General features: G+C 36.3%; 2 protein-coding genes across 2 annotated transcripts; both read right to left on the bottom strand.

Moving 5' to 3' along the window:
• Window positions 1–1,908: 1,908 nt before the first annotated feature.
• On the bottom strand, window positions 1,909–16,621 carry LOC122052260 (ras-related protein RABH1b-like). Its single transcript, XM_042613705.1, has 6 exons — window positions 16,273–16,621; window positions 13,214–13,284; window positions 3,677–3,765; window positions 3,365–3,476; window positions 2,453–2,543; window positions 1,909–2,383 (listed from the first exon to the last, which is right to left on the bottom strand). The coding sequence occupies exons 1-6, from the start codon at window positions 16,387–16,389 to the stop codon at window positions 2,237–2,239; spliced, it is 627 nt and encodes a 208-aa protein (XP_042469639.1). The 5' UTR covers window positions 16,390–16,621; the 3' UTR covers window positions 1,909–2,236.
• Window positions 16,622–17,285: 664 nt separating this feature from the next.
• LOC122050570 (chromosome alignment-maintaining phosphoprotein 1-like) lies at window positions 17,286–19,337 on the bottom strand. Its single transcript, XM_042611467.1, has 3 exons — window positions 19,309–19,337; window positions 17,921–18,272; window positions 17,286–17,648 (listed from the first exon to the last, which is right to left on the bottom strand). The coding sequence occupies exons 1-3, from the start codon at window positions 19,335–19,337 to the stop codon at window positions 17,286–17,288; spliced, it is 744 nt and encodes a 247-aa protein (XP_042467401.1).
• Between the last annotated feature and the right edge of the window lie 17 nt (window positions 19,338–19,354).

Raw genomic sequence — 19,354 nt, forward strand, 5'->3', positions numbered from 1 at the left:
AGATAACTTTTCATTCCCTTACTCCTATTTATTTTAAATAAAGGGAGAAAGGGAAAACAACCTTTTCATTCCCTTACTTCATTTACTCTAAATGAAGGGAGAAAGGGAAAATGAACTTTTCATTCTAAGTGAAGGGAGAAAGGGAAAATAAATTTTTCATTTTAAGTGAAGGGAGAAAGGGAAAATAAACTTTTTATTCTAAGTGAAGGGAAAAAGGTGTCCCTTCACCCTCCCTACCCTTAACTACAATTTCTCTTTCCTTCCTAACAGCGCACCCCTGTTGGGACTACTGGTTATCCCATATCATAGAGAGCTTGTCACTTACTAAAAGGTTCAAGGTTCGAACCTTGGCTATGTCTCTTTTTGGTTCTATTTTCTCTCCTTTTTTTTTTTTTTTTGAAGAAGGAACCCACATAAAACTCATTCTAACCATGCACAAATTATATAAAATTGCTAGAGAGTTTATAGGTGTTACACACAGTGCGCCACAGTCGTCGGATTCTAGAAGGCTCGCGGCCTCGCTGCACGGCAACCACGACGACCACGACAGCGGCAGGCAATTGTGAACAGCAGATAAGACAAGAAAATATTAGGGTTTCATGTCCCTATACTCCAGTCCTGTCCTCAGAGAGATACGTCGTAAGGACCGGTGCCTACGCTGTGGAAGTGGAATGTTTGAGGTTGGATGTCGGGTGGTGCGCCTTCGCCGATGCCGTCGGATGGCAAGCATGAGATAAGGAGCGACGGTGTTGAAACTTTCCTCAAAGAGATAGGTAGAACATAGGAGAAGAGATGCATAAGAATTAGATCTTTCTCTAAATTTTTTTTTTACTGGATTATAAGGCTGGGCTATAACCCTAATATAAATCCGTCTCTGGTTTTATGCATATTAAGATCAATGTTAGTATGATAATAGTATTGAGATAAAAATGAAAAATTATAAGAAAAATAGTCAAAAAAAAATTATTTTGAATCAGGTTTTCGAGTTATTTGGATCAAGTTCAAGTTAGTCGAATTCATATTCGAGTTTAGGAGTTTTGAATTTGGGTTGGATTTTTTAAAAAAATTCAATTCGAACATGATCCACCCAAATTGACACCCTTACCCAATCTATTCCTTTTATTTTTCTCTCTCTCTTAAATTAAATAATATTTCGATATTTAAGAAATAAAATTCATTCTTTAAATTTAGAAAAATACGATTCATACAATCAAAATTTAAGAAAAGAATAGGATAGGTAATGCAAAAAAAATTTTGCATAAAATATAAAATAAATTATATGTTTAAGAAAGACATGTGGATGCTCTTATATAAAAAAAAAATTAAAAATGATAAATCAAATTAGTCTCATTGACCAGCCCGACTCCATAAAATTTTCTCACCAACCACCAGAATAAATCAAAAAACACACACAACGAGCAATTTAGAAGCTGAATATCCTTTAATTGTACATCCCATTTGCAGAAAAAAATCCTATAAATACATCACAGCTTAAGATCAAACCGTGAGTATCTAGATGACAACTTGAATATCCTACTACAACACCATAACCCCGGGATCATGGTGCAGATGCAAAAGGGTATAGAAGGACCTATATTTGAAGGAGTGCAAATGCAAGATCTTTTCATTTCTTAAGATCTACCAAAAGTTGTTGAACATGATTTCATTCACAAACAAAAGGGTATTCTCAACAATCTACAACGTTGAAACTTTTGCTGCAGATGGTTGAACAGATCCACCAAGAACCAGAGATTATTGGCTCCAAATAGTCAACTAGCTCTAAAGAAGCTAGCTATCTTCAAATCATGAAATAGTTACTAAATTTGGAACCAAATGTTAGCAGGAAAATAACACAAAATAACCCACACAACTGGTTCAAAAGTCCGGCAATGGGTTGCAGCACATCTCTTGATAAACTGTAAACTATAATGATTTATGCAACAAGGACATGAACAATGAACTCTATCCATTGCACCTATAAGCCAAGTTAAAAATGATGTGACTGTTTTCTAGTTTAAACTACTTTTGAACTAAAGTCAAGCACAACTTGCAGCAATTGCAAAATATACAAGCCCTACAACCTGGTCTGGTATGAACATGTTGATTGTCAAATTATTACGTACGAAAAGGATACTAGTTTTTGCACATCTTCCTACAGGAATTTCCTATTTAAGTAGGCTGAAAAGTATTGTCGGTCGATAGGAGCCCACAATTCCAGGATCAACCCAAATGAATCTCAACAACTACATCCTCCAGACTGTGACTGTGACTGAGATGAATTTGTATTTACGGACTTCAGGTTTACATCAATCATGTCATCTTGTTTCGTTGAAGAAAGAGTTTCCATCCCAGGTAGGGCAGCAGCAATTTTCCGAAACAGAGCCTAGAGTTTGCAAGAAGATATTAGAATTCACATCCAAATAAAGCAGAGGAAGAAAACATAATAAAGTACCTTTATATTGAAACCAGCTTTTGCACTTGTTTCAATAAACATGACACCAAGTTCCTGTGCATTGCCTTCTCCTTCCTCTATCGACACTTGCCTGTTCAACAGCAAATGTAACACGACTATAAAAATCAATAACTTTGGGATATATACAATTAAGATTTTGTTAGAAAAACTGAAACTACAGACTAGAAAAGACTCGGAATGGAAGGTAACTTGCAATTACAAAATAAATTATATACCCAATATTCATCAAATTAAATAAAAGTTAGTAATGTTCAGCATTTTTCAGTCATTGATGATAAGTAACCATTAGGCAACGCTTTCACTGTAGATTTTATATAATCATACCTCATCAAATTGACATCAATCTGGTAACATCTTCACCTTAACATTGGAAAACTGATCTATGCATGTACTAATACACTAAGAATTCTAATCTTTACAAAATTATGTTTGTATAACTTGTTCAGCAATGACAAGGTAAAATATAAAGCCAGCTCAATACTGTCAAACAAATGCCAGGAAAATTTATTATCTGTCTGAATCAAATTGAGAATTGGCTCTCAATCTATTTATGTTTATTTTAGATATTTGCATTTCAAATTGAAGGGGGGTCACTCCAACCAGAATCAACACTATAAATAAATTCTTAAGGGATGACTTTTGGCATTCAGCTTCTATGTATTTACACACTACTTTAGGTTGTCATGAAATACTTCACTATAATCCAATATGTTTTACTAGAAGCCAAACACTATTTTTCATGCTTACTGATTTTCACGCTGGATTTCCTTTGTAAATTTACCCATGAAAATTCTTCCATAATAGAGAGATTTTTTTTATTAGTTGCCTCAACAATGGTGAGAGAAGGGTTTCACTAAATCATGCAATATAATGCAACACAAGGCAAATCACCTCTTGTCAACAAGGTCAGTTTTGTTTCCAACAAGGACAATAATAACATCACTTCCCCTCTCTGTGCGAACCTCTTCAATCCATTTTGAAGTATTTAAGAAGGATTGTCGGCCTACAACACAGATAAAAAATAGTACATTAAATCACCAAGAAGTTAGAACCAACGACTTCGAAAGCTGAAAGGAGAAATAGATCGAAAGCTTGAATCTTGAGAAACTAACAAAACAGGGAGAGAATTAATTAAGCCCTTCTGAACAATATGAAAGCATAATCCAGTTTGACTGGCAAATTTTGACAGCAAGAGCATCATACTTGCTACATCATATACAATGACAGCGACTGAAGAGTCTCGAATATAACTAGGGATCAAGCTCCTAAATCTCTCCTGCCCAGCAGTGTCCCTGTGAATCATAAAATAACAAAAATGAAAATTAAGTATTCCCTAGAGAGTTTTAGTAAATGCACAGGACAATCCAAAAAATTAATCATAATGAAATTTATTCTGGGAAGTATCTCAAAACACCTTATAGAAAAGTCAAACATCGTTATGAATTTGATTACCTCTTACAATCTTCTTTTTGACATTTTATTTTCCTGTTGGTTATCATTTAATTTAATACTTATAAAAATAAATAAAGGTTTGAAAATAATTCCATACCTCAAATCTAGGTCGGAATGCAAAGTTTAAACTACACATTAAGCAAGACAAAGCAGAAGCAACAGATTTTACAATCCATACAAGAAATTTTAAAGCTGTTGGTGGTGGAGCAGAGAAAGAGGTAAAGGAAGAGAGAGGAGAGGAAGACGGGAAAAAGAGAAGTTTGAGAAGGGGGAGTCAACAACATTGGTAAGCGTGGAGTGGATATATTCAAGGCTTGAGTGAACGGGTTAGGTCGGTTGGATGTTTGATTAGGTTTTTTAGGTAGATAGGTAATTGATTTTGGTTAGCTAAGAGGGCAGTTAGGTATCCGTAAAAATAATAGATGTTGAATTAGACTTAAATTCTAATAACCAAGGATGATGAGAAAGAAAAAACATCACTAGATTTACTAAAATGTTGTGATTGTATATGATAGAAATGGTGTAATAGTGGTAACTCTAAAAATCACTACTTTCATCTTGGCAATCAACTCAACCTATAATATCTATAGTAGAACATGACAGTCAATGTCCTTTTAAGGACCTAGAGTACGAAATAATTGGTCAAATTATCATTTGTGCCAAGATTATAACAGTATTGATATGCCGGATTGAGATAATAATCTACAATAATTAAACATATATAATTATTAATAATAATATTAAAAAATTATCATTAAAAAATATGTACCTGCCAAATGAATATATTTTCTCATTTAGTTGTCTCATCTTGTAGTAATTATATCAATGTAATCTTGATACTTGGTTGGTGATTGTAGACGTCTCTTAATTTTCTCTTTTGCTTCATAAATTGGGCAGTAAACGTTGCCCATTTGTAGCTTCTTGTCCATATCAACTTTACATAGAACATACAAGGATTGTACTCTATAAGAATATTTGCGATATAGTCCCAAAATCTAACAGATATAATAATTTTTTGCACCTCCTTACTTTCGGTCGTGTTAGAATATCGAGAGGCTTCCCAATCCTCAGAAGAGAACATGGGCCTTCAATCCATCTTTTTTTTTATTCGACAATTTTAACAAGAGACAATGAGTGACAAACCTAGTAGATCCTTGTCACAGAATCTCTCCATCAAGAAATTTCCTCATTAATCCGTGAACCCAATGATGATTGCATTGGAATTTTATTAAAGATTGACCTTTTTCACTTCCTTCTTCACTATATTGAGTTTACCGATATCTATCATCATCAAATCGATATAGTATGTTGCGCATGGTGTCTAAAATAATATTTGATATTTTTCCTCCAATAACTCTCCAGTCCTCTTAAAGTTGACACTATTATTTGTAATCACCTACACTATATCTTCTGCACCTATCTCTTAAACTACACTATCCATCGAACGATATATGTAGGGTGCATCATGATAATATGTAGTTGCATCAATAGATTTATGAAATATCACCTTTCTATTGTAGCATAGTAGAAAGTTGATAATGTTCATTCATGTATATCTTGTCCAGCCATCACACATCAATGTAACCCTAGGTAAGCTCTATTACTTCTTGCATGATAGGATCCAAGTCTTGATCTCCTCCACTTATTCATCTAAATATGGACCGGCAATTTTATATACAATCGGATGTTGCACACCATGCTACGCTAGTATGTGTTGTTTGCTGCATTAGGGGAAATATGATTAAAATGAAATAATTTAACAATACTTTGACTGATTGTTTTTATCTCTTCTTCGTATATCTCTTCTTCGTATATGCATCATTAATCCTAGTCTATTTGCTAGCTTGGTCTAGGAATGCTAGTGTATCAATATCAGCAATATCAATTGCACGTCTTTGTCCAATAAAAAAAAAAATGACCAATACCACCTTGTGCTGAAATAATATCAACACTTGCACTTCTTCCCAATGTTGTTACATAGTTGAGTCACTTCTATGTAGCACATTTTGCTCATATTGATATTGAGATCAAAAGGCAATGAGAGGTGCTAAAACATTTGTCATTTGGAACTTCACTATGACCTTCAAATTCATCATAGATTGGTTCTTTAGAACTTCAGCTATCAATAAATTCACGTTGTTGTTGTTTATACTTTAAAGCTTTTTTGCTATGTTCCTCTTTCATTGCATGATGAACTTCTTCAAAAACTTTTAGACAATTAGAAACATCCGAATATCCACTAGCAAGATGTTATTTTAGATGTGTGACCCCTCCATCCCGTCGAATATATCATAATGCAAACATTGCCTATGTAATCGATTCTCTAATCGATGTGCATATCTCTAAACTAAATCATAAGATTATTGTTTTTGGTGCTATTATCTATACATTATAAAAATTTAAGAATAATACACATGTCTAGTAATGGTTATCATTTTATAATGTCAAAAATGTCTTTATCATTATAAACTTACAAATTAAGTAAATAAAGAGCAACTTTCAAAAAGCAATCTTCTATAACACATTTTTATAAAGTTTATAAAGTAAACTTGAAACAATATCTTAAGAATATTAATTCAACTTTCTCAATTTAGAATAATCAAAAGTACACAAGATTATAATTATTTTATTAGGAATTATAAACTTGACAGCATACCTTTATCAAAACTTCTAAAATAAAGGATAGCTAATATTTCCTAGGTAGATCAGGCAGAGACTTTCTAAGACAAAAATATATGTTTCATACGTTTAGGAAACAAGAATTCTAAAAGTAAAAAACTAAATATGTTAATATTCATGGATTCAAATTTTATATTTATTTTAAAACAAAAAAAAAATATTATCTATAATAAGTATATAAATTAACACAAAGATGCTACTTTATATATAATAATTATATAAATTAATTATTTATTCATTTAATTAACTATTAATTTAAATAATATATATTTAAAATAGTAAAAAACATCAAATACCCAATAAAATAAATATAAAATAATAACAAAAATTATCAGATTATAAATCTGACTTATAAAAATTTTTAGAATTTTTAAATAAAATTTAAAACAATAAAAATTTATTTAAAAATTTAATTTTATATATATTTTTTATATATTTTATTGGGATAATTTAATTAGGATTTATAAAAACCTATTTGAAATACCATTGGGAATTGAAATGTCATTTTTATATATTTCAATTCCTTGCTGGAACACGCGCGATGTCATTCCTGTTCATGTTACGATCGAAAATTAAACCGATAATTTAATTAATTCAAATAATTCTCAAGTGATATTTCGAATAAATTTTCATAAACCTAATTAAATTATCCAAATAAAATATATAAAAAATAAATATTTAAAATTCAAAAAATAATAATAAATATATTAAGTGATATTTAAAAATTCTCTTTTTCCTGTTTAAAATTTTATTTAAAAATTCTAATAAATCAGATTTATATTCTAATAATTTTTTATTATTTTGTATTTATTTTACTGTTTTACTATTTAATTGATATTCTGATTTTTTTTACTATTTTAAATGTATATTATTTAAATTAATAAATAAATAAATAGTTAATTTATATAATTATTATATATAAAATAACATCTTTGTGTTAATTTATATATTTATTATAGATAATTTTTTTTTTGTTTTAGAATAAATTTGAAATTGGATCCATGGATATTAACATATTTAATTTTTTACTTTTTGGATTCTTGCTTCTAAAGCATAGTCTCTCTACTTGATCTGTCTAGGAAATATTATTTGTCCTTTATTTCAGAAGTTTTGATAAAGATATACTGTCAAATTTATGATTCCTAATAAAACACTTATAATATTGTGCACTTCTGATCATTCTACGTTGATAAAGTTGAATTAATATTCTTAAGAAATTATTTTAAGTTACTTTATAAAAATGTATTATGGAAGATTGCTTTCAGGAAGTTTCCCCTTATATACTTAATTTGTAAATTTACAATGATGAAGACATTCTTGACGTTATAAAATGATGACCATTACCAATTAATGTGTATTATTCTTAATTTTTTATAATGCATAGGTAATGATACCAAAATAACAATCTTATGATCTAGCTTGGAGACATGCACGTCGATTAGAAAATCGATTCCATTGGTAATGTTTGCATTGCGATATGATTGGACACTACAGTGGGGTCACACACCTAAAATAACATCTTGCTAGTGTTGGTGCAGCATCTCTCAGGTCAAGGTTGACCTAGTTGACCAAGCTTGAGTCTTGATTTGGGTTTCGATGTTTGACAATACAAGGTTGATTGAACAAGAGTCAAGTAGGTCAAGGATTGACCAGATACTTGACTGGGAAGTCCTAACTGGGATGTTAGGTGAAATGAAAGTCCTAGTGACTGAAGCTAGGCAATTGGGAAGTCCTAGTGAGTGAAGCTAGGCAGGAGGAAAGTCCTAATGAGTGAAGCTAGGCAGGAGGAAAATCCTGGTGAGTGAAGCCAGATGAAAGACCTAGTGAGTGAAGCTAGGCAATTGGGAAAGTCCTGGTGAGTGAAGCCAGGCAGGAGAACAAGACATCTGGTGAGAGTCCAAGTAGGTCAAAGGGATTGACCGGATACTTGGCATGACAAAGAAAAGTCCAAGTAGGTCAAAGGGATTGACCGGATCCTTGGCACAAAGAAAAGTCCAAGTGGGTCAAAGGGATTGACCGGACACTTGGTGAGGGAGTCCTAGCAAGTCAAGGAAGTGACTAGATGCTAGGCATGACGTACCAACAGGTTAAGGTTGACCGAATGTTGGTTTGGGAGGCTTGGGACTTGGTTTTGGGTAGAAACCAAGAGCTGGATCGATAAGTGGATCGATCAGTGGATCGATCCAGGCAGTTTCCCAGCGCACAGAAAGCCTCTGGATCGATCAGTGGATCGATCCAGGGGTCCCAATCGATCAGTGGATCGATTGGGACGCTGCTGCTTCGCGCGATAAGCGCTGGATCGATCCGTGGATCGATCCAGACGTTTTTCCAGAGCACAGAGGCGCTCTGGATCGATCCGTGGATCGATCCAAATCTCCCCGATCGATTGGGAGCAATCCAATCGATCGGGATTCGACCGTTAACGTCGATTTAAGCCGCAGGCGTTCATTTCCTTCGGCATCGCTTCTACGACAAAGCTCAGATCTTCACCAGCGACTCCACAGAGCTCTCCACGCCAGTTCTTGGAGGTTCTTCCAAGTCAAGAGGCGGATCTATTGCAAGAGGAAGAAAGCTAGGGTTAGGGTTTTCTTGTACTCATTGTAAGCTTTGTGCTTGTATTTTGTATCCTTTCCCCCTTCTTCTTGTAGTGTGAACTTGTAGGGCTTCTCCGCCTTCGGTAGTTACCGAAAAGGAGGGTTTTATTAGTGGAGGGTGCGTGAGTAGGTGTGGATCCTTGCCACCTCTTGTGAGGTGGATACCAAGTAAACCAACCTTGTTAGCGTTGTGTGGTTTGTTTCTTGTATTTCCGCTGCGCATCTTTGAAGAAACAAGCAACGACGAGCACCTAGCACGCGACGAGCTATTAACCCCCCCCCCTCCCCCCCACCCCTCTAGCTACTTTTCGGTCCCAACAGCTAGTAGATATCCAGATGTTTCTAATTGTCCAAAAGTTTCTTAGGAAGTTTGTCATGCAATGAAAGAACTTAATGGCAAAAAAGAATTAAAATACAAACAACAACGACAACGTGAACTTGTTGATAGTTGAAACTCTAAAAAACCAATCTATGATGAATTTGAGGGTCGTGATAAAATTCCAAATGACGAAGATTTTTTTAACAACTCTTAGTGCCTCTCGAACTCAATATGAATATGAGCAAAATATGTGACATAAAAGTGACGGTGCAAGTGGAAGTGGCTCAACTACTGCAACAACATTAGAAAAGAGTGTAAGTATTCGTATTACTTCAACACAAGGTGGCATTGGTCATTTTTTTTCTTCTATGGGACGAAGACGTGCAGTTGATATTGCTAAAATTGATCCACAGACATTCCCACACCAAGCTAGCAAATAGACTAGGATTGATAATGCATATACAAAAAAGAAGAATAAATCAATTAGTCAAAGTATTACTAAATTTTTTTCATTTTAATCATATTCCCCTTCATGTAGCAAACAACACGAAGTACCGTAGAATGGTGTCCAACATTTAAAAATCTAATCATGGTATTCAACCTCCAACTGCATATGAAATTGTCGGTCCATATTTAAATGAGCAAGTGAGGGAGATTAAGACTTGGATCCTTTCATGCAAGAAGCAATGGAGCTTATATGGGGTTATATTGATGTATGATGGCTCGACAAGACCTACACGGATGAGCATTATCAACTTTCTACTATGCTGCAATAGAAAGGTGATATTGCATAAATCTATTGATGCAACTAAAGACTATCATGATGCACCCTATATATATCGTTTGATGGATAGTGTAGTTCAAGAGACAGGTGCAAAAGATATAGTGCAGGTGATTACAGATAATGGTGTCAACATTAAGAGGGTTGGAGAGTTATTGAAGGAAAAATATCAAATATTATTTTGGACACCATGCGTAGCACATTATATCGATTTGATGATGATAGATATCGGTAAACTCAATATAGTGAAGAAGGAAGTGAAAAAAGGTCACTCTTTAATAAAATTCCAATATAATCATCATTGGATTCATGGGAAGATTCTATGACCAGGAGCAACTAGGTTTGTCACTCATTTTCTCATGTTTTAAATCGTTGAATCAAAAAAAAAAAGATGGATTAAAGATCATGTTCTCTTCTCAGGATTGAGAAGTTTCTCGGCATGCTAACATGGCCGTAGGTAAGAAGGTGCAAAAAAAATTATTATATCTATTAGATTTTGGGATTATATCGTAGATATTTTTATAGTAGTAGAACCCTTGTACGTTGTTCTACGTAAAATCGATATGGACAAGAAGCCACAAATGGGCAACGTTTACCACCTAATTCATGAAGCAAAAGAAGAAATTAAGAGATGCCTACAATCACCAACCAAATATCAAGATTATATTGATATAATCACTACAAGATGAGACAACAAAATGGAAAAATATATTCATTTGGCAGGTACGTATTTTTTACTAATAATTTTTTTTAATATTGTTATTAATAATTATATATATTTAATTATTATAAGTTATTATCCCAATCCGGCATATCAATACTGTTATAATCTTGGCATAAATGATAATTTATTAATCACCCTCAGAAATATAATATCAAGACTACAAACAAATAGAGAATCAATTGTTGAGACTATGGTTCTTATTACAATATGGAGGATCAATTCCAAATTTAAAAAAGATTATAGTACGAATTCTCTCACAGGCAACATCTTCAAGTGGTGGTGGTGAAAAAAAATTAGTCAACTTTCTCCCTCTTCATATAAAAGTACAAAATCGTCTTTCTTATCGTCGCGTGGAGAAGATGGTTTACGTTCATTATAATATGCAGCTTCAACTAAGAGCAAGACTCATCTGATATTGGATTTATCCGAACTAAGAATGATCCAATGATGAATTGGTGGAGCGAAGGCTGAGAATACATTACTCGATGAAGTAGAAGACCCACCACCACCATCTCAATTTCTTACTCAATATATTGAAAAAATACAAGCTAGAGGAGATATCGGTGAGGAAGAAGATTATGATGAACCTTTTAATTAAGAATTTCGATTTTCTAGATCTCGGTCTAGACATTCTCAAATATCCCAACCCCAAACCTAACCAAAGGCCATAGATAAAGGTAAACTGCAATTTTTACTTAAAAAAAAAAAGGGCAAACCTCTTGCTTTTACTTGAAAGGTTAATTGAGAATTAGTGAAAATTCACTCGATGCAATTGATGAGCAAGAACATTATGACAGTGATGAACATCATCACCTTCTGACACTATAATCTGACGAAAAGTTCAAAATGAAGATAGTGATGTTGATAGCAGTGTAAGTACTCATGGAAGTGATGACATTGGTGATGCATTTGGTGGTAAAAATTATGTTCCCCCTACTCTAGCACCAGAGTCATGGATATGTGAGACAGATTACACACATGCAACTCAAGATTATGATCATGGAGCTAGAAGTATTCAATATCAATTATCAAGATATGCGGGGGAGTTTAGTTGAGATTGATTCTGGTCAAAATTCATTATACTCTCATCCTTCTTATTATAACTCTCGTGCATCATCATACTAGAGCTCAGGATGTATATTTATCTTTATCCTATACTTGTACCCATTCCGATTTCAGTGGTGTCGGTTTAAATCCAACTTCTAGTGATGAATCGAGACACACTGAAGAAATTAATATCAATATTGCATGTCATGGGATGATTATTTAATCAAGGCGTTAATAAACTATGGAGTTGATCTAAGCAGAATATTATAAGAATCAATGTTTTCATCTAATTCACGTCACTCCTTTTGTTATTAGCAAGGCAACATATTATGATGTATTAATTTAATTTAAGTTATTGATAAATCAATTTTATTTAAAGAAATCTATATTTAATTATGTTTTCTAACAATATTAGGTTGTTCAATAATTGAGAACTTATATAAAGTCAATATACATCTTATTTTTAAATTATACACAATAAATATATTTATCTGATAATTACTATATATAAATAAAAAATACCGAAACTGTATTGGCACGGCACGATACAATACTGAAACCGTATCATTCAAATCTGAGACCGAAAGCTCGGCACGGATCGAGATTTTAAACCTTGATCTCAACTACTTAGGGTGGTTCAACTACATGAATCGATCCCTCTATTTGACTATGTGTAAGATAGTATCACTAGTAATATCATATCTCTTAAATCCTTTTTAATTAAATGGACAAGAGTTTGCTTTGGTTTCCACTTCCGTTCACACTTCCAACTTCAAATATCGCCTTCAATTTCAATGTATTCAACCAGTTTAACTTAGAATCTTTTGGTTTCCTTTAAAAATGTTCAACTATTCGTTCTATCTTAACAAATTTTCTCGTATTCCAAAAGCTACATCAAATTGCTCCTATCCAAATCCAAATATCAGATCCAAAGCATGACTTTTCATTAGCACGCACTTAAAAGAGATTGAGCTTTGTGTCTGCACTTAAAATTTTATTTCCTGCAAAGATAGAGAGTAACTATGCAATAAAAACAATAACCAGTAAGATCAGTAAAGGAAAGAGGCATGAAAACTGTAATTATCATTGTGCAAGGACATAAGCAACGAATTAAATTGCAGCAGTGATGAATCTTTAAACCTACCAAAGTTGCAGCCTGACTGTTCGGTCCTCAAGATACATAGTTTTTGATAGAAAATCTATTCCAATTGTAGCCTGTCCAACACACTAATGCTTCAGTTTCACAGAAGAGAAACAAATAATAATAAGGATAACAAACACTAACTTGTATCTGTCTAAGTTAAATTTTAATGTCAGCCTATTAGAAGTTAAGAACTTATTTTCTAGGTGGTGAGAAAAATACAGGATGAAGAAATTCCAAATTCTCCGATTGGACCACTTGGGTAAAACCCTACCTTTGTTCATTGTGAGCTCCTTAATGATAAAAGGTATTAGCAATTTCAAAAGAAATTATAGAATGATATGATGTGTTGACAATAAACAATGCCTTGAGCTTTTAAGAGACTTATCCAAAGAACCCATATTGTATCCGAGAATTAAATATCCAGTAGCATCAACTTAACCCATATGAAAGTAGCCTACCCAAAAGTATATAAATGTGTGTGTAACCTTATGCACCTAATCTAAGTAAGAATAACCTAGAAGTCAAATTCAGAATAGCATACATAAGGTGGCATGAGAATATAAGATAAACTGAGTGCAGCAATTCAAATCAATTATGTAGCCAAAGGTTCTAGAATTAAGTGATAAGATTTAAAAAAATATGATTGCCAAAAAAAAGTCTGATCAAGAGACCAGAAAAAAGCATTTTTCCAGTCCAAAAGATCATAAGACAGTGCAAATACTACTTATAAGTAGAGCAAATTTAACAATTGTACTGATTTAAGTGTAGAGAAGACATAAGTGCTGACCATCATATATTAAGGGAGAATAACTGATAAAAACATTACAGCTCATAATGGTTGTTATCTATTTAACTATTGTTAATGCACAATTATAAGCATTTTTTGAGCAATCCGTGTACTTAAACATGGACCATAGTAAGGAGTCAAAAGAACAAAGATTTAACAATAACAATGTTCTCAAAATTTGATCAGGGAAAATAAGGATTGAAAGACAAGCAAAAAATCAAGAATTTTTTGTTTGTTAAAAACACAATTTTTAACCTTATTTACTGCAACTATCATGGATTTGGATATATATTAGATGAAAATAAAACTCAAGTATAGCACATTAATATTAATAGTTTAATGAGTTACGTAGAGAATCTTGAGATAAAGGAGATCTGGAAAAAAAAAAGCACCTTCAAGCAGGTAGGTTTACCTGCTAAAAATATTATAGTCAGGGTGAAATAAAGTGCGCCTAGGAGCTTTTGAAAAAGCAAGTTCTGATGCCCTCTAGGAATCTTAGGTTATGTGTATTTGGATGAAAGGGGAGGAAAGATGCACTTGGTATTAGATCCTTTCCCCCATTTACTCCATCAAAATGCTAGTAAAGGGTGGCTCATGGGCTTTACATATAAGGGATTTGCATAGATTCGACATCCGCCAAAAAATGGGCAGATGGATAGATGCAGGTAGATGAAATGGAGTGAAGGGGAAACCTAAGTTTTACGCTCATGTCGAAAGCTACAAGTTCACATCATGCATTGTTTCCATCTCCTTTGTGAAAGGGGAGATGGCAAACAACATTCGGCTTGTGCAATGTACTCACATCCATCTTTCAGCAACACGCTCGCGTCCTCTGATGAGCTAGCATCCTATATCCGCAACAAGCTTGTGTCTGTCCAACTAGTGTCCAACTTACACCTAATGTCGATGATGAGCTCGCATTTGGCATATAGATTCAACATTTGAGTGAAGGTCATAGGCGAGATGGCAAACAACATTCGGCTTGTGCAATGTACTCACATCCATCTTTCAGCAACACGCTCGCATCCTCTGATGAGCTAGCATCCTATATCCGCAACAAGCTTGTGTCTGTCCAACTAGTGTCCAACTTACACCTAATGTCGATGATGAGCTCGCATTTGGCATATAGATTCAACATTTGAGTGGAGGTCATAGGCGATGGATAGTATGATGATTTTCTATTTTTTCCACTCCTTTCCCTCACCTCCTCCCACCCAAGCACACAGCTGGATAAATATCCTTTCTCTTCCTCCTTGTCCATTCCTCTCCCTTCCCTCCCCTTCCCCTAGCTTCCCTTCCCCTAGTGTATGCATAACTTTAGACCACTACTTGTAGGATTACAGATTAGTTAGGATAGTATATGGCCAGGAACATGGAGATTACCACCGACTTAAATTGTATTATTAAGGAACCTGAAGTCCTCATATCTAACTTTTTGCTCTCATCTCTATGAATTCTCTTCTCTATAATGCCTATTTTTCCAATAGGTTCATTGTTTCTTGAGAAATCAATTCTGTAATTTTCTTTTTTTTTTTAAGTTGCTATCCATAATTTTTAAATCAATTAGTTCTAGATCATATGATGTATCTAAATCTGGACGCAAATACGCTTCTTAGTGTATTCTTTTTCTAAGGCATACTGATTATTTCTTGTTCCTGAAACTTAACACTCCCACAAATTACAATTTTAGTCATAATTATACGAAATAAGTAGATTTACTGTCCTAAGAACTATTTAAAACGAGCAGATGAAACCATGAAATAATCATTAAATTGAATCAAATTTCTTCAAGCATAAACCAGAAGTGAACTGCTTGCTTTACTTCTTGACTAAATTAAAAATGCATCTTGACTGCGGCATAGTTGTCAAATGATTAAAGAAATCAAAATGCAGTTGACTGGATCTGGGAACACGAAATTCTCTTAGCATATTCAATCTAGAAGTGATAACCAACTTGAACCAGAATCCACATTCTTCACTATTATGCACAAATAAAAAACCTCAAACCCTAGCCTCTAACCCTCGCGCAACCCTTCCTAATAAATCCACAGCAATTACTCCATCTTTTAACCATCTAAACCACGACAGATCTACTAAACTTGATTCCAGAGAAGATAGATCAAGACAGATCTAAGATCTCCATAGCCAAACGATCCCTAGTCAAACTATCTTCATCCGAAGATTGCAAAGGAAACCGGATCTTCAGCAGAAAACATCTAAAAATCAGATCCCGTATTTCAATAATACAAGATCAACGAGAACAGATACCCACCTGGTACGTGTTATCGAACTTATCGTACATGAACCGAGTGATGATGCTCGTCTTGCCTACCGACTGATCCCCCAGGAACACCAGCTTGTACTTTGCGAGTGCCGACACCGGAGCCATGTCGATCCTTCCAAGGAATCCAAGCACAGAGAAAGGCGTAGAAGAGGATACGGATCGAGAGAGGAAGAGGAAGCCAACGAGGTCGAGATCAAAATCTGAGTCGACGCCGTTTCCGTCACTCTTCTCCACTTCTCCCTTGTGTTTCCGTTTTACTAACGCATGGGAAGAAGGAAGTCAGGTCCGATGTGCCGCCAGAGCAGTTTACTTCGTGGAGACTAGGGCAGGTAATTGGGTCCAGAAAGCAAGTATGTGTTGCGTGCTCCTGTTATAAATGCAAGGGAAACTTCTAAAACACCCCATAAAATTTAGCCTACTTCTAAAATACCCTCTAAATTGTTTTATTCTGACTTGATTTGAATTTTATTCCTTTAAAACGTTATTAAGCTCAGATTACGTTTGGTTGGGTGTAATGTAATTTTACTTGTAAATGTAATCAAATTTATAATGTAATATAATGAAATCTTGATTACATTACTACGTTTGGTAATGTAATACATTTAGTTGGATGTATTGTAATCTTGCTTGTAATGTAATCAAATTTATAATGTAATGTAATTAAGATTACATTATTACATTTGATAATATAATGTATGTAATCTTTGATTACAAGTATGATTACATTCTTTTGTTTGATATCCATTATTTTTTATAAACAATGTAATTTATATTATTATAAAATGACAAAAATATCCTACGACCTCTACTGATGGCCGTCGCACCTCTGCCGGAGCTTGCCGCAACCAACGGTCGTCGTCGTTGACCTCCTCTGCCGGCAGCCGCCACAGGCAACCGACGACGGCGACAATCGCCGGCAGCGGGCGACGGTGATCACCGACGACGATCGTCGGCGGCGGCCGACGGTGATCACCGGCCACGATCGCCGGAGGCGGCGGTGGTCACCGGTGGCGGCGGCAGCAGTGGTCACCACTGGCGGCGGTGGCGGTGGTCACCGGTGGCGGCTGCGGGCGGTGGTCGCCTATGGTGGCGGTGGTCACCGGCGGCAGCACCCGGCGGTGGTCGCCTACGGTGGCGGTGGTCACCGGCGGCGACGCACGGCGGTGGTCGCCGGTGGCCAACAGTGGTGGCGGTGGCCGACGGCGACGGTGGGCGGTGTTCGCCGGCGGCCGGCGGCGATGGGCGGTGTTCGTCGGCAGCCGGTGGCCGACGGTGGTCACCGACGGCCAGTGGCCGACGGTGGTCGCCGGCGGCCAGTGGCCAATGGTGGTCGTGCGGCAGCGGTGGATGGCAGCCACGGTGGACTAGGGGTATATTCAACATTTATCCAGATTACAAAACTTTACTACCTTTTGTAATCTAGATTACATTACATTAGTTTAAAATTAAACCAAACAAAATAATCAATCTTGTAATGTAATCCTAATTACATTACTACGTTTGGTAATATAATGTATGCAATCTTTGATTAAAAAGGTGATTACATTCTTTTGTTTGGTATCCATTATTTTTTATAAGGAATATAATTTATATTATTATAAAATGACAAAAATATCCTGCGACTTCTACCGACGACCGCTGCATCTCTGTCGGAGCTTGCGTCCAATGACCGATGACGGCCGGACGGCGACCGGCGGTAGCGACCGGCGACAACGGCGGCGGCCGACGACCGGTGCCGCTCCGACCAGCAACGCCAATCTGGCGGCGATCTGTCTGGCACAGGGCGCTCCGGCGGCGGTGATCGGTTCGATCGCGAACCCGGCTGGTGCTGCTGGACGGCGGGCGGGATGCTGCCGTACGGCGCGACGCAGAGCCCGGCGGGAACCGGCAGCGCCGCTATGCGTCGCCGCGCGGGCAATGGTTCCGGCGGCGGCGGCGGCAACGGCGTCGGCGACGCGGCCTGGTCGGATCCGGCGGCGGCGCCGAAGCTGCAGCGGCGCTTGAGATAGGGATTGGAGAAGCAGGATTTGAGGCGGCGCCGGCGGCGGCGACGACCGGCGCCGGCGGCGGCGACGACCGGCGCCGGCGGCGGCGACGACCGGCGCCGGCGGCGGCGACGACCGGCGCCGGCGGCGGCGACGACCGGCGGCGGCGGCGGCGGCCGACGACCGGCGGCGGCGGCGGCCGACGACCGGCGGCGGCGGCCGACGACCGGCGGCGGCGGCGGCGGCCGACGACCGGCGGCGGCGGCGGCGGCCGACGACCGGCGGCGGCGGCGGCCGACGACCGGCGGCGGCGGCGGCCGACGACCGGCGGCGGCGGCGGCCGACGACCGGCGGTGACGACGGCCGACGATGACGACGCTGGCCGGCTAAAATATTCAAATTTATTCACTTAATTAATCTTATTTACAAACAAATATAAATAAATTTTACCAATTTAAATATCAAACTGGTTTACAAACATTTGATTCATTTGATTTAGTATTATTAAAGAGTCGAGTCAAATTGAGCTTCAGTTCAAATTTGTATATGTTCTTATAACTTTGTTCAAGTTTATTTACTAAAAATATTATAATTTTTAATCCCTTATTACCTATACAAACTGTTAATCTAATTCACAAAAATTATATTATTTTTTATTTTTAGCATATGATATACTTAAATTTTATAAATTATTATATTTTTATATATTTAAATAAAAAATTATAAGTAAGATTTAAAATAATTTTTAAAAAATAAGTTTATTTATAATTGATTCACAAAGTTAATGAATTGAGTTCACTGATGTTTAAACTTATTATTAAATAAATATAAATGAGTTCTTGGGCCAAATGCCCCTTCTTTTATTCTAATGAATTGGGTTGGCCTAAATAAACCCACACTTGAGCTGATGGTTGCGGCTTATTGGGCTTCTTAGAAAGATCCATTTGGGCCCAATTTGAAGCCCACTCATAAGTTATAGTGGTTGTCCCTTGTATGAGGATGTTGAACCTCCATCCTGTGCTATATGAATTTTGTTTACCTTTCAATTTGTCTCAAGTGAATTAGCATTTGCGTGCACTCATATT

Source organism: Zingiber officinale, chromosome 3A (genome assembly GCF_018446385.1).
Source record: "Zingiber officinale cultivar Zhangliang chromosome 3A, Zo_v1.1, whole genome shotgun sequence".
Taxonomy (NCBI): domain Eukaryota; kingdom Viridiplantae; phylum Streptophyta; class Magnoliopsida; order Zingiberales; family Zingiberaceae; genus Zingiber; species Zingiber officinale.

What these genes read in the sequence shown, in the direction of transcription:
- LOC122052260 (XM_042613705.1), bottom strand. Translation starts at nt 16,389, where the DNA reads ATGGCTCCGGTGTCGGCACTCGCAAAGTACAAGCTGGTGTTCCTGGGG. An exon ending in ACAGTCAGGCTGCAACTTTG is followed by an intron (nt 3,766 to 13,213) that starts GTAGGTTTAAAG and finishes TATGATTCACAG; the next exon opens with GGACACTGCTGGGCAGGAGA. An exon ending in ACTGACCTTGTTGACAAGAG is followed by an intron (nt 2,544 to 3,364) that starts GTGATTTGCCTT and finishes GCTGTTGAACAG; the next exon opens with GCAAGTGTCGATAGAGGAAG.
- LOC122050570 (XM_042611467.1), bottom strand. Translation starts at nt 19,337, where the DNA reads ATGCTAATTCACTTGAGACAAATTGAAAG. An exon ending in CACTTGAGACAAATTGAAAG is followed by an intron (nt 18,273 to 19,308) that starts GTAAACAAAATT and finishes GCGCCGCTGCAG; the next exon opens with CTTCGGCGCCGCCGCCGGAT. An exon ending in GCTCCGACAGAGATGCAGCG is followed by an intron (nt 17,649 to 17,920) that starts GTCGTCGGTAGA and finishes ATATACCCCTAG; the next exon opens with TCCACCGTGGCTGCCATCCA.